Here is a 12,398-nt window from a genome sequence, read left to right on the forward strand (position 1 = left end):
CTTGTTGAGAATTGAATATTTTTCCTTGCAAGAAGTGGTCCAAAGCCTGGAAGAAGTGATAGTTAGTTGGTGCAAGGTCTGATGAATACAGTGGATGACAGAGAGTTTCCAAGCCCAGGCTCTGTATTTTGAGGAGTGTTGCTTGTGCGACATGTCTTGCAAGAGGATTGTCATGTCTCTATCAACCAATCTCAGCTGCTCGATCACAAACATCTTTATCATTTCATCCAATTGGTTGCAAAAGACATCTGCTGTAATTGACTGAGCAGGTTTCATGAAGCTGTAATGGATAAACCAATGGTGGACCACTAAACAGACACCATTAGCTTTTTTTGATGAATATTTGGTTTTGGACTGTCATGCTTGCGATTGTCTAAAAGAATCCATTTTTCATCACAATATAACAATATGGTGTAGAAATGTTTCACCTTTATGTCATGAGAGCAAAGAAAGGCAAACTTCGAGATGATTTCTCTCCTGTCGCTTGTTAAATTCATGCAGAACCCATCTATCCAGCTTCTTTACCGTGCCCATTTGTTTCAATTGGTCCAATATTGTGGGAATAGTGACGTCAAACCTTGCTGCTAATTCACACATAGGTTGAGATGGATTCGCTTCTACTACAGCTTTCAGCTCATTATTATCTACCTTGGTCTCAGGTTGCCCATGTGGCTCATTTTTGAGATTAAAATCACCAGAGTGGTGATTTGACACATAGTACATCAAACCATGGACGTACTATGTGTTTGTTCATTACCCACATCCTTCCCATACACTTGGTTGATATTTCAAGCTCTCTGCACTGCATTGGTTCCACAATGGAACTCATATTCAAAAATAACACGAATTTTTGACCCATCCATAGTTTCACAGAAATTGCTAAAAAAAAATTTGAAAGATAATCACAAGCCAAACAGTGCATTTGAAAGAATGAGGATGTACCTTCACAATAAAAATAAAACAAGAAGTGTCAACGTGAAATGTCAGAGATATCAACTGTCAAACTTAGTACTTAAGAAAATCTGACATTTCATACTTAATAACCTAGTATTTTGGCACTCCTGCTAAAGTAAGGTCTTAGAACCACTGATGTGCTCTAATTCCTGTTTTTCACAGAGGAGGAAACTGAGTGATACGAATCTTTCTGTGTATCTGAGTGTGTATATGTATTAATTTATAAATTTGTTTTTAATATGACCAGTATGTACTTTGGGCAAAAGAAGCCATGATTTTTACAGTTCTTTTTCTAAGTAGTTTTCCTTTTATGAATGTGCATGAACATTTAAAAAATTTTTAAATTACTCTGAAAATTATTTGGTAAACTCGAAGGTTCTTTCAGTAGTACATTTGTTTCTTACTCTGGTAATTTTCTCTGAGAGTAATCTTTTTAGTGACCCAGTTTCACATGTGGAACAAGATCCTTGGAAACCTTAAAATGACTGCCCATCGTGGTTGCTATGAGGAGAGAATGAGCTAAGCCTGCTTTGCTAGCTGTGCATGGTGGTTTAGAGCATAGATCCTGGAGCCAGACAGCGCAAATTCAAATCCCAGCTCTGACTGTGTGAGCTTGGGCAAGTTATTTAGCTTCTCTGTGCCTGAATGTCATCATGAGGATGATGAGGGTGGTAATAATAGAATCTACCTCATAGGAATGTTGTAAGGATTAGATGATTTAATAAACAATACCTGTGGCCTTAAGGTGAAATGTGGCCTTCTAGGTCCTTAAGTGCAGCCTTTTGCCTGAATCCAAATTTTGCAGAACAAATCCTTTTATTAAAAGGGGTGCAGCAGAGAAAGATGAAGCTTTTCTTGCCTCTTTTGTTCCTTGAAGAAGAAAAATCTTGAAATCAGAAGGCCGCAGGTTCCCCACCCCTGCATGAGTTTCAGCACTCTTACTTGCAGCATTGTCTAAGGCGCGCGAACAGTATAAAGGCAGGAAAAAAGGACATGGTTTCTTGACAGTAAAAAATAGAGGAATACAAAATTAGGCCCAAGTCAAGTTGTATTATTAGAAAAGAATAAAGTAAACCCATGTAATACAATATGTTATCTCTTTTCCCTAGTAACATCCAGGTATAGGATATTTCCAACTGTCAGTACTTTGGGGCTCTTAGTGTTTAAGTGCCATAGAATTGTTGATCTGAAGAGAAAAAAAGGAAGCTGTAGGTCTTTTGTATGGTTGCTGATCCATGCCACTTGCTGGAATGAGATTTTGTATTTGACAAGGGAGAAACCATTAGTGGAAGAGTTTCCCCTCCTTTGTGGATTTTCTTACTTTGCTTCACTTGGAGATTGAAAAAAAGGTAATGAGTGCAGAATTTAAACAAGTATTTATTATTGCCTTAATCAGAATTCATATTGTTCATAAACATTTTTGTAGTACAAACTATGTATCAGATACTACTCTAGGTGCTGGCCTTGCCCTCATAAAGCTTTTATTCTCAAGAATACACATACATGAGTGTTCACGCATGGTGAGTAGTTTCATAAAATGATTAAGTTCGTAGCATAATCAACATTATTTATACTCTTTAAAATAATAGATGTCAAATGACAAGAGGACAACATCTCAAAAGTCTTCTCATTAAAAATGTTAATTTTCCATTTCATCTGTAAGTGAATAGTCTGCTAATATTTTCGGCTAAAAGTTATTTAAAATAAAATGATATTTTGACAATAATAAAGAGGAAAAGTGCTCTTTTATAAATGTGAAGTCACATACGATTATGTTTATTAAAAAACCATTTTTTCCCCTTTAGGTATTACTTAAAAAATAATATGGAGACAGAAACCTTGTGTTCAGATGAAGATGCTCAAGAACTAGTTAAGGAAAGCCAACTATCAATGCTGCAGCTCAGTACCATTGAGTTGGCCACCCAGCTGTCAATGAGGGACTTTGATTTGTTTCGTAATATTGAACCTACCGAATATATTGATGACCTTTTTAAGTTAGATTCCAAAACAGGAAATACTCATTTGAAAGAGTTTGAGGACATCGTAAACCAAGAGACATTCTGGGTTGCCTTAGAGATTTTAACGGAATCAAATCAGCTCAAACGAATGAAAATTATTAAGCATTTTATTAAAATTGCACTTCATTGTCGAGAATGTAAGAACTTCAATTCCATGTTTGCAATAATAAGGTAAGTTTGTACAAATAGGTACAAATACCTGTGTTTGGTTTTGTCGTGATATTAGACATGAAGCTGATTTTCTGCTTAAGTATTAAATGCCTATGAAAAGAAAAGTTCAATTAATAAGCCTTTATTGAAGTATTGTTAGATTTAATGTATTTTCCATTCTGGCATCACTGACTTTTTCTGTTTTTGTTTCTTTGATCTTTCTGTTAATTAATTTTTTTTTTTTTTTTGTAGATGACTGCCTTCTCATTTATTTTCTTTTACCCCTTTGAGTGATTATACCTTCTCTGGATATGTGCCCAGTGTGTGGTCTTTATCGTGAGACTTCTGTATTGTGCTTATTTAAGTGCCCACCTCTCTATGATTCGACAGTGAAAAATCAATGCTTTGGCTTAAAATAGCTATTTTGAAATAACAACAACAGCAATAATAATAATAGCAACCATTTAGTGAACTCTTCTGTTTGCCAGGCCCTATGGGAGTTATCGCTGGTTATGTTGTCACTGAAGCTGGGCCATTAGAATTACAAAAATCCTTTGAAGTTTATCAGCCCAGGGAATGCAGACGATTTCCTGAGCTCTCCCACCACCTTCCCTCCACTCTTCATGAGAAACCAATTCTGGATAATTTATTTTCTGACCCTTGTCCAGCACACTGCTGATCAACAAAAGGATTCTTCTTAAAGCAAGTCTAATTTTAAAGGGGAGGGGAGTTGTAGTTAGGGAGTTAGGTCCATTTATAAGGCCATGTTCGTGTATATGCAGCATAATTTGCACTTCAACCAATCCCACCTACACACTTCCCCCACAGAATTTATAATGATTTGTTTCTATTACTCATGTAAGATAAAAGCGGAATCTTTATAGGGACTGTAATCATGACTCTGTCATGGTAATAGGATGTTCCTTTATTAAATTAACCAGTGGCTGCAATTGAACTAAATACTGTAGGAATGTTGAATAGGGATTAACAGAGTGACCTTTAGAATCAACTGCATCTGTATTTGAATCCTTCCTCTCCCGTGTGCTAGCAGTGTGTCAATGGGAAACTGAAGACTGGTTTTCTTATCTATTAAATGCAGGAATTATACCACCTGTCTTGTAGTTTTTAACAGCTGGGTCTAAAACAGGAACAAAGATGCCATTGATAAACACTTGGAAGGCTAAAAATTGAACCTTTCTGTATGGGAAACATTCAATAAAGAATTTGAGAATAGTAGGCTCAGTTCTAGAGTATTCCACAAGGAAAATTGATTGACACCGAGAGGAGAGATGTAAAAGGAGAGTATAGAAAGAAAATGGTAGTGGTCTAAAAACCATACCTCAGTAGCCATCCTCATTGTAGGGGGTAAAGAAATAGAATCCAGCCAGAGAGGTGGAGAATCAATACAAGAAACAGAGTAGCACAGTTACGATAGTGTCATTAAAGCCAAGAAAAGAGAGTGATTTGAGAGAAGGTGGTGGACAGTAGCCTCAAGAAGAGTATAGGAAAGGCCTGAGATTTGGTTAAGAGGTTTGTTTTGTTACAAAGAATATTTGTTATGCACATTTTCCATAGTTCATGTAAAGATAATTGCTTTATATTCTTGTATTCTATGTTCAGATATATGAAAGAATATAAAGAACATATCAACTCTTCAGAGATAGCAAAGATGAATTATTCTGTTCTGGCTGGAATTAAATATCCTATTTTTGATAATTAAAAAATAATTTTTAACTTTTTGAATAGACATTACATGTACATGGAAAAAATTTTAAAGATACTAAAAGACTACACAGTGTGAAGTGACTCTTCCTCCCATTCAGTCTCTAGTCCCCCCAAATTCCTCTCCCCAGAAACAACCATGAAAGTTTCTTCATTCAAGAGATACAGTCTATACACATAGCAAGTATATAAAGATATTTTTTAAACCACGTTGGTTTATTTTTGTTTTATTTACCTTGGAAATTATTCCAAGTTAGTACTTACAAAGCTACCTCATTTTTTTAAACAACTACAAATTATTCTTTTGTATTGTGGAGTACACATTATTTATGGGTATTTCCAAATTTCTAGCCTTTTGCTATTTAAAACAGTGGTGTGGTGTTTGCTTTTGCCATGCAGAAATTTTTTATTTTTATGTAGATTTATCATTTTTTTCTCTTGGAATCTCTGCATTTTGTATTTGGTTTAAGAACAAAGAACTGCCTTGGTCTGAATCCAATGTTGGCACTTCACTGACTATGTGAGCTTTGTTTCCCCCATTTGTAGAATGGTAGTTCCTACCTCATGGGGTTGTTAAGAGGATTCAGTGAGTTAATACATTGAAAGCTCTTAGAACATCCTAAGATTATACCAAAATTCTCACATTTTCTTCTTTATACTATTGTAGTTTGATTTACATTACCTTTTTTTTTTTGTTGTTAATCTTTAATTCATTTTGACATAAACAGTGAGGCAGGGGAATATATCTTTGTTCCAAATGGCTTCTCAGTTATCCAACAACATTAATCCATCTTTTTTCCTTAACTGCATGGTGCTATATATTATATACTAAAATCCCATGCAGATTTGCATTTAATTCTGAACTCTTTGTTCCATTGATCTATCTATTCATTTACTGTTTTATTAATAATTGCTAAAGCATTAAAATAGGTTTTAAGGTCTGGTAGGGCTAGTCAAACCCCTCATTACTCTCCTCATACTTTTCTTTGGCTGTTTCTGACATGCGTGTTTCATGGGAAATTTAGAGTCAATTATCTGGTTCTTTTAAAAAGTTGTGTTTTCATTGGGATTACATTAAATGTATAGATTAATTTAGCAGACACTTGATATTTTTATGACAGTGGTTCTTTCCACCCCAGCACACTTACTCTACTTGTTCCTATTTTCTTTTATTTCCTCTGTGGAGTTTATATCTGTGTTCATACAAATCTTGAACTTTTCTTTGAATGTTTAGTATCTTTTAATATCCTATCTATTACGAATAGGATCCTTACATTATGAATGGGATCCTTATATTTTCTAACTAGTTTTTGCCTTCTAATTCTTACATATATCAGTTTTGTACATAGGCACCTTACTATATTCTGGGTTTTTTTCAGTTAATATTTTGGGAGTTTTTATTTAAAGAATCTAATTTTCTTTAAATAATGTGAACTTTACTTCTTTCATTCCATTTTTCTATTTATCTTGTCTGTTTTCATCTGCTGATAGTTCCATGTTTAATAATACAGTTGTCCCTCAGTATCCAGGGAGGGTTAGTTCCAAGACCCCTGTGGACACCAAAATCCAGGTATACTTGAGTCCCACAGTGGGCCCTGTGGAACCCGTGGATACAAAAAAAAATCAGCCCTCCAAATCCACAGATTTTGCATCCCAAGAATACTGTATTTTCTGTCCGCATTTGGTTGGGAATGCAGAACCCACAGATGCAGGGGGCTGGCAGTATTTATTGGGAAAACTGCATGTAAGTGGACCTGTGCAGATCTAACCTGTGTTGTTCAGGGGTCAGCTGTGATTGTAATTATGAAGCTCTGTGTGTAATTTGTGGCTCTTAATCTAGGAATTCTTCCATGTCTCCATTAAACATAATGCTGGCTTTGGGTTAAGAAACAGATTATGCTTTCTGTTCTCTTTTACTGATTTTCTAAAAATTAATAATAAATATTGAATTTATATGATACTTTAGTACCTACAGTGATCATAAAATTTTTCTCTTTATGTATTAGTATGGTAAGTTATTTTAATAGTTTTCTGAGAATGAATTATCCTTCTAATCTGGCATGAACTCCATTTAATCATGGTATATTTTCTTTAAATATATTACAAAAATCTTTGCTATTTTTTACATAGAATTTTTGTACAATTTTTCATAAATGAATTGATTTATAGTGTTGTTCTTTGTTGGTTTGTGTGATCTATTCGTGAGTCTTAATAGCAGTACTATCCTGGTTTCATAAAATTTGGCAGCTTTTATTCCTTGTTTATCCTAACAGTTTAAATAGCATTGGAGATAATTAAAGTAGTTGGTTAGAGGTTTGAATGAGTTCACCTGTGAAACCCTCTGGGCTTAGTGCTCTTTAACAATCTCTGTTATGTTTTGAGGTTTTATATCTTTCAGTTTCATTGTTTCCTGAAACAGAAGTTGACAAACTTTTTCTGCAAAGGAAATTGTTTAGATTTTGTGGGCTATATAGTCTCTGTTGTAACTGTTGAGCTCTGCCATTGTAGCACAAAAGCAGCCATAAATAGTAGATAAGCAAGTGGGCATAGCTGTGTTCCAATAAAATTTTACTTACAAAACCAGGCAATGGACCTAATTTGGCTCACTGGTTGTTGTTTGATGACCCTAAAATATCGTATGTTTCATCCAGGCTTTAAATTAATTTGCATGTGGAATTGAGCAAATGGGCCTACTGTGCTCTTTTAAATTCTTCTGTACCTAGAGTTGTGTCCCTCGTTCTTATTTCTTAATCTGTGTGTTTGACTACTGTGAGCCATAGTTTGCCGAGCTTTGTTTTAGTCTTACGATGCGCATCACAGTCCTTTCCTTGTGATTTCTCTAATCATCCCTTTGTTGAAGTTTGCTTTCTAGTCATTTCTTGAAGAAGAGCTTGCAGGAGCTATATTTCCTGAACATATTCAAAATGTCTTTCTATGGCTTTTGCACTTGAATGACAGTTTGGCTCTAAAATTCTTGTCTGACATGTTATTTCTTGGGGACTTCCTAGATAGTGGCCCCTCACCTAGCATTTTATATGACTTAGGTTCCTGAGATGAACTTGAATTTCTCTTTCTTGCTGCATTCCGAGATTCTTTCTGTATTTCTGAAGTCATTTACCTTTACACAGATGTTTCTGCATCACTTTAACTTCTATATCAGGTTCTCTGGGACTGTGGTACCTTTTCACTTTGTAAGTTCAAATCTTCTTTTGTTTCTGGAAAGTTTTCTTAAATTATATCTTTGAATATTTTTTAAGTTCCCTTATTTTTGTTTGCTTCTTCAGGGGTACCAATTATGCAGAGTTTAGAGCTCCTTTGTCTTCCGTGTCCATTATTTTCTCTCCAGTCCCTTTCACCTCTGTCCATTTGTGCTGAGTGTTTGTGTTAGTCCTTCCTTCCTGTGACTTGCACAGTATCTTAGCAGTGTCTTTATTTTTCTTTATATAGGTTCCAATTTGGCCTTCATTTCTGTGTTGGTTTTATTTTTTTTCTTCCATTTCTTTCTGAACTTTACCAGTTAATTTTTAATCACCGTCATTTACCGTATTTTCCCTAAGCTCTTGTATCACTACATTAAGCTGTTTATTTTATTAATTTATTTGAAATCATGGCCAGGTATTGGTTAGTCCCAGTTTTTGTCTGACTGCTGACAACATTTTCCTGCTTTATGCTCTTTAACTGTGTTTTTGCTTGTGGCTACTTGTTACAGATCTTGTGTTCATTCCTTCCCTTTGAATGATGTGAGTTTTCCTGCAGGAGATTCACATGAGACAGGAGCCAGAGCAGTATTACAGGCTAACAGGAGCTGGCCTTGTATGTGAATTGTTTTACCCTTTACCTTTTCCTAGTGAACGGTGATGGGCAGCTTTTCCCTTGTCTAACTGTTAAACATATTCCTACCAAAAGATATCACTGTGTGCACTGGTTTAATCTCACTTTCCCTGGCACTCCATGGTAAAGAGGAGACCCAGCCCCACTTAACCCCGTCAGCCTGTGAACTCTGTTGTGTTGTTCCAAATAAAGGGTTGTTTTTGTTCCCAGAGTACGTACCTGCTTTGGAGAACTGGAGGACTTTGTTTGAACTCTTGAACTGAAGACATCATTTTTCAATGTCTTGGTATACTCCTGTTTGACCTTGGCTATTTTTTGGCAACCTTTCTAATGTGTTAGATATCTTTAGGAGTTAGATATTCCTTCGTTTGAGTAGAAATGAAATACGCATTTCTGTTATTCATCCTTGTAGTCGTTTGGGTGATTTCCGAGAAGCAAAGGGACAAAGATATCTTAACTCCACACCTTAAAATCAGAAATCAAGGGAACATTTTACATACATTGATGTGGGTAGAGGTCAGATGGCTAAGAGACAAGGATTAACTGGTAAGAAAATTGAGGTATTACATATACATTCTTCCTTTGGCAGCCTACCCATGGGATGGTAGTATAGAGGTAAAGGAATAGTGAAGACTTGCAGCGTAATTGGCTTGAATTATTTTTTCAAGTTAGGGAATATCTGAGCTTATTTAAAATCTTGTGGAAAGGAGACATTGAATTTTTGGAGGATTAGGGGATTGGATTAGGAACCTAGGGATATAGAAGTATTGAAATCAGGGACACAAGTTGACAAAATCTCAGAAAAGAAAGGCCTCCTCAGCACCAGAACTTGCCTTAGTTGTCATGTAACAGTTGTTCTCAGCATTAAACCAGCAGCCCCCAACCTTTTTGGACCAGGAACCAGTTTTATGGAACACAGTGTTTCCACACACAGGGGTGAGGAGGATGATTTTGGGATGGTTCAAGTGCATTACATTTATTGTGCAGTCAGTCCTCTCTGCTAATGATAATCTGTATTTGCAGCCGCTCCCCAGCACTAGCGTCACCGCCTTAGCTCCACCTCAGATCATCAGGCATTAGATTCCCGTAAGGAGAGTGTGACCCAGAGCCCTCGCATGCGCAGTTTACAGTAGGGTTTGTGCTCCTTTGAGGATCTACTCCAATGCCCCTGCTGATCTGACAGGAAGGCAGAGCCTATGCAGTGATGTGAGTGATGGGGAGTGGCTGTAAATACAGATGAAGCTTCGCTGGCTTGCCTGCCGCTCACCTCCTGCTGTGCAGCCCAGTTCCTAACAGGCTACAGACCAGTACTGGTCCACGGCCCAGGGACTGGAGACCACAGAATTAAACCAGTTTCAAGTAGGTAGTGTCTCCATAAGATTATTTCTGAGTAAAACAAACAACATTGTGATGCTTCAAGGTTTTTTTTTTTTAAGTTAAATGTGTATTTTGTGGATTTATTACATTTGTCACTTACATGGAAGTATAAAATAAAGACTATGTAGGTATGTAGCTATAGGCAGGTAGTGTAGTTCTTCTAAAAGAAATTCTCCTTGTTTTAAGATCAAGGAGTCTCCTTTATTTCTTTTTTGCAAAGTTCTACTCTGTTAATTTGAACATGTCAAAATATGTCCCCGCTTATTTTTAGGTTTATTAGAGAAGTTGGTGTATGCAATTTATTGACCTGAGTCCACCCTCTCCCCTGAGTCCCTTTTTAATGTTTTTATTCTCATCTTTGGCAGTGGATTGAACCTGGCACCTGTAGCACGACTCAGAGGTACTTGGGAAAAGTTACCAAGCAAATACGAGAAACATCTCCAAGATCTACAAGACCTTTTTGATCCATCTAGAAACATGGCAAAGTATAGAAATATTCTTAGTAGTCAAAGCATGCAGCCTCCAATTATTCCTCTCTTCCCCGTTGTCAAGAAAGATATGACATTTCTACATGAAGGTATTTAAAAGTTATTTGAAAATTAACATGTTTAGCTTCAACTAATTCTACAGAATTGTGATTTATTATGTATTCTATCCTAATGATTGTATGTCACATAAGCTTTACACGGTTAAACACAGAAGAATTTAGGAATGCAAAAGCCATATTGTTAACAAAAGCAAATTAATATATTAGGTTATTAAATATGAATGTCCGATTTCCTGAAGTACTAAGTTTTGACAATTGATATCTCCGACATTTCACTTTGAAACTTCTTGTTCGTTTTTGGTTTTTTTTTTTTTGTGAAGATACATCCTCATTCTTTCAGACACATGATTTGGCTTGTGATTATCTTTCAAAATTTTTTTAGAGCAATTTTTGTTAAACCATGCATAAGTCAAAAATTTGTGTCACTTTCGAATAAGAGTTCCATCGTGGAACCAGTGCAGCGTAGACAGCTTGAAATATCAACCAAGTATTTGGGAAGGATGTGGCTAATGGGTTCAAGAAGTTCCATTCTGGTGATTTTAATCTTGAAAATGAGCCACGTGGGCAACCTTAGACCAAGGTGGATAATAATGAGCTGAAAGCTGTAGTGGAAGCGAATCCATCTCAACCTACGCGTGAATTAGCAGCAAGGTTTGATGTTGCTGTTGCAACAACATTGGACCATTTGAAACAAATGAGCAAGGTAAAGAAGCTGGATAGATGGGCATCACAGGAATTAAATGAGCATCAGAAGAGAAATTGTCTCGAAGCTTGCCTTTCTTTGCTGTCGTGACGCAGGCGAACCATTTCTACACCTATCATTACGTGTGATGAAAAATGGATTCTTTTAGACAATTGCTAATTCTGCAGAATTGTGATTTATTATATATTCCAACCTAATGATTGTATGTCACTAAAGCTTTACACAGTTAAATGCAGCAGATTTTAGGAATACAAAAGCCATAGTGTTAACAATATGGCAAATTAAAGTATTAGGTTATGAAGCATTTGGCACAAAGGTTGGGTGAAAATGAAGTGCCAAAACAAAGCCCAAAACGAATATTCATCAAAAAGGGCTAATGTCTGTTTGGTGGTCCAGTGCTGGCATTATCCACTGTGGCTTCATGAAACCTGGTCAGTCAATTATAGTGGATGTCTACTGCAACCATGTGGATGAAATGATGAGGATGCTTCAGATTAAGCAGCCAAGATTTGTTGATAGAGACAGGACAATCCCCTTGCAAGACAATGCTCAACCCCATGTCGTACAAACAACGCTGCTCAAACTACAGAGGCTGGATGCGGAAACTCTGTCATCCACCACATTCACCAGACCTTGCACCAACTGACTGCCATTTCTTCCAGGCTTTGGACCACTTCTTGCAAGGAAAAATACTCAATTCTCAACAAGCTGTGGAAAATGCCCTTTGCAATTTCATCGCCACTTGCTCTCCAGGCTTCTTTGCTGCTGGCGTAAGCAAGCTACCGTTTATTTTTAAGATGGCAAAACTGTGTCAAAGTATGATTAATTGTACTGCTTCTTGTTTGAGATACGATAAACTAAACTTCAATTCCAAATCGGACATTTCATATTTAATGACCTAATCTTTACTGTGTGCATTCAAACACAAACTTGCCACACTAGGATAAGACAGTTTGATTGTATTTATTGTTTTGTTTGGTAATATTTTTCTTTCCAACTTCTTTCTATTGAATTGTTCAACACGTGCAGAAAAGCCTCCAAAACAAACAGACAACCAATGAATTATTAAAAGCAAACACCCATGTAACCAGCACCC

At 36.3% G+C, this 12,398-nt stretch overlaps 1 protein-coding gene across 1 annotated transcript in view; it reads left to right on the forward strand.

Moving 5' to 3' along the window:
• Nucleotides 1-12,398, forward strand: part of RAPGEF6 (Rap guanine nucleotide exchange factor (GEF) 6) — a 213,525-nt gene that overhangs the window by 168,776 nt on the left and 32,351 nt on the right. The window contains exons 19-20 of the mRNA XM_012657631.1: nt 2,760-3,143; nt 10,418-10,629. Coding sequence (XP_012513085.1) covers nt 2,760-3,143; nt 10,418-10,629 — 596 coding nt within the window. The remainder of the gene's footprint in view (nt 1-2,759; nt 3,144-10,417; nt 10,630-12,398) is intronic.

Source organism: Propithecus coquereli, unplaced genomic scaffold (genome assembly GCF_000956105.1).
Source record: "Propithecus coquereli isolate 6110/MARCELLA unplaced genomic scaffold, Pcoq_1.0 Scaffold553, whole genome shotgun sequence".
In the NCBI taxonomy this organism is placed as follows: Eukaryota; Metazoa; Chordata; class Mammalia; order Primates; family Indriidae; genus Propithecus; species Propithecus coquereli.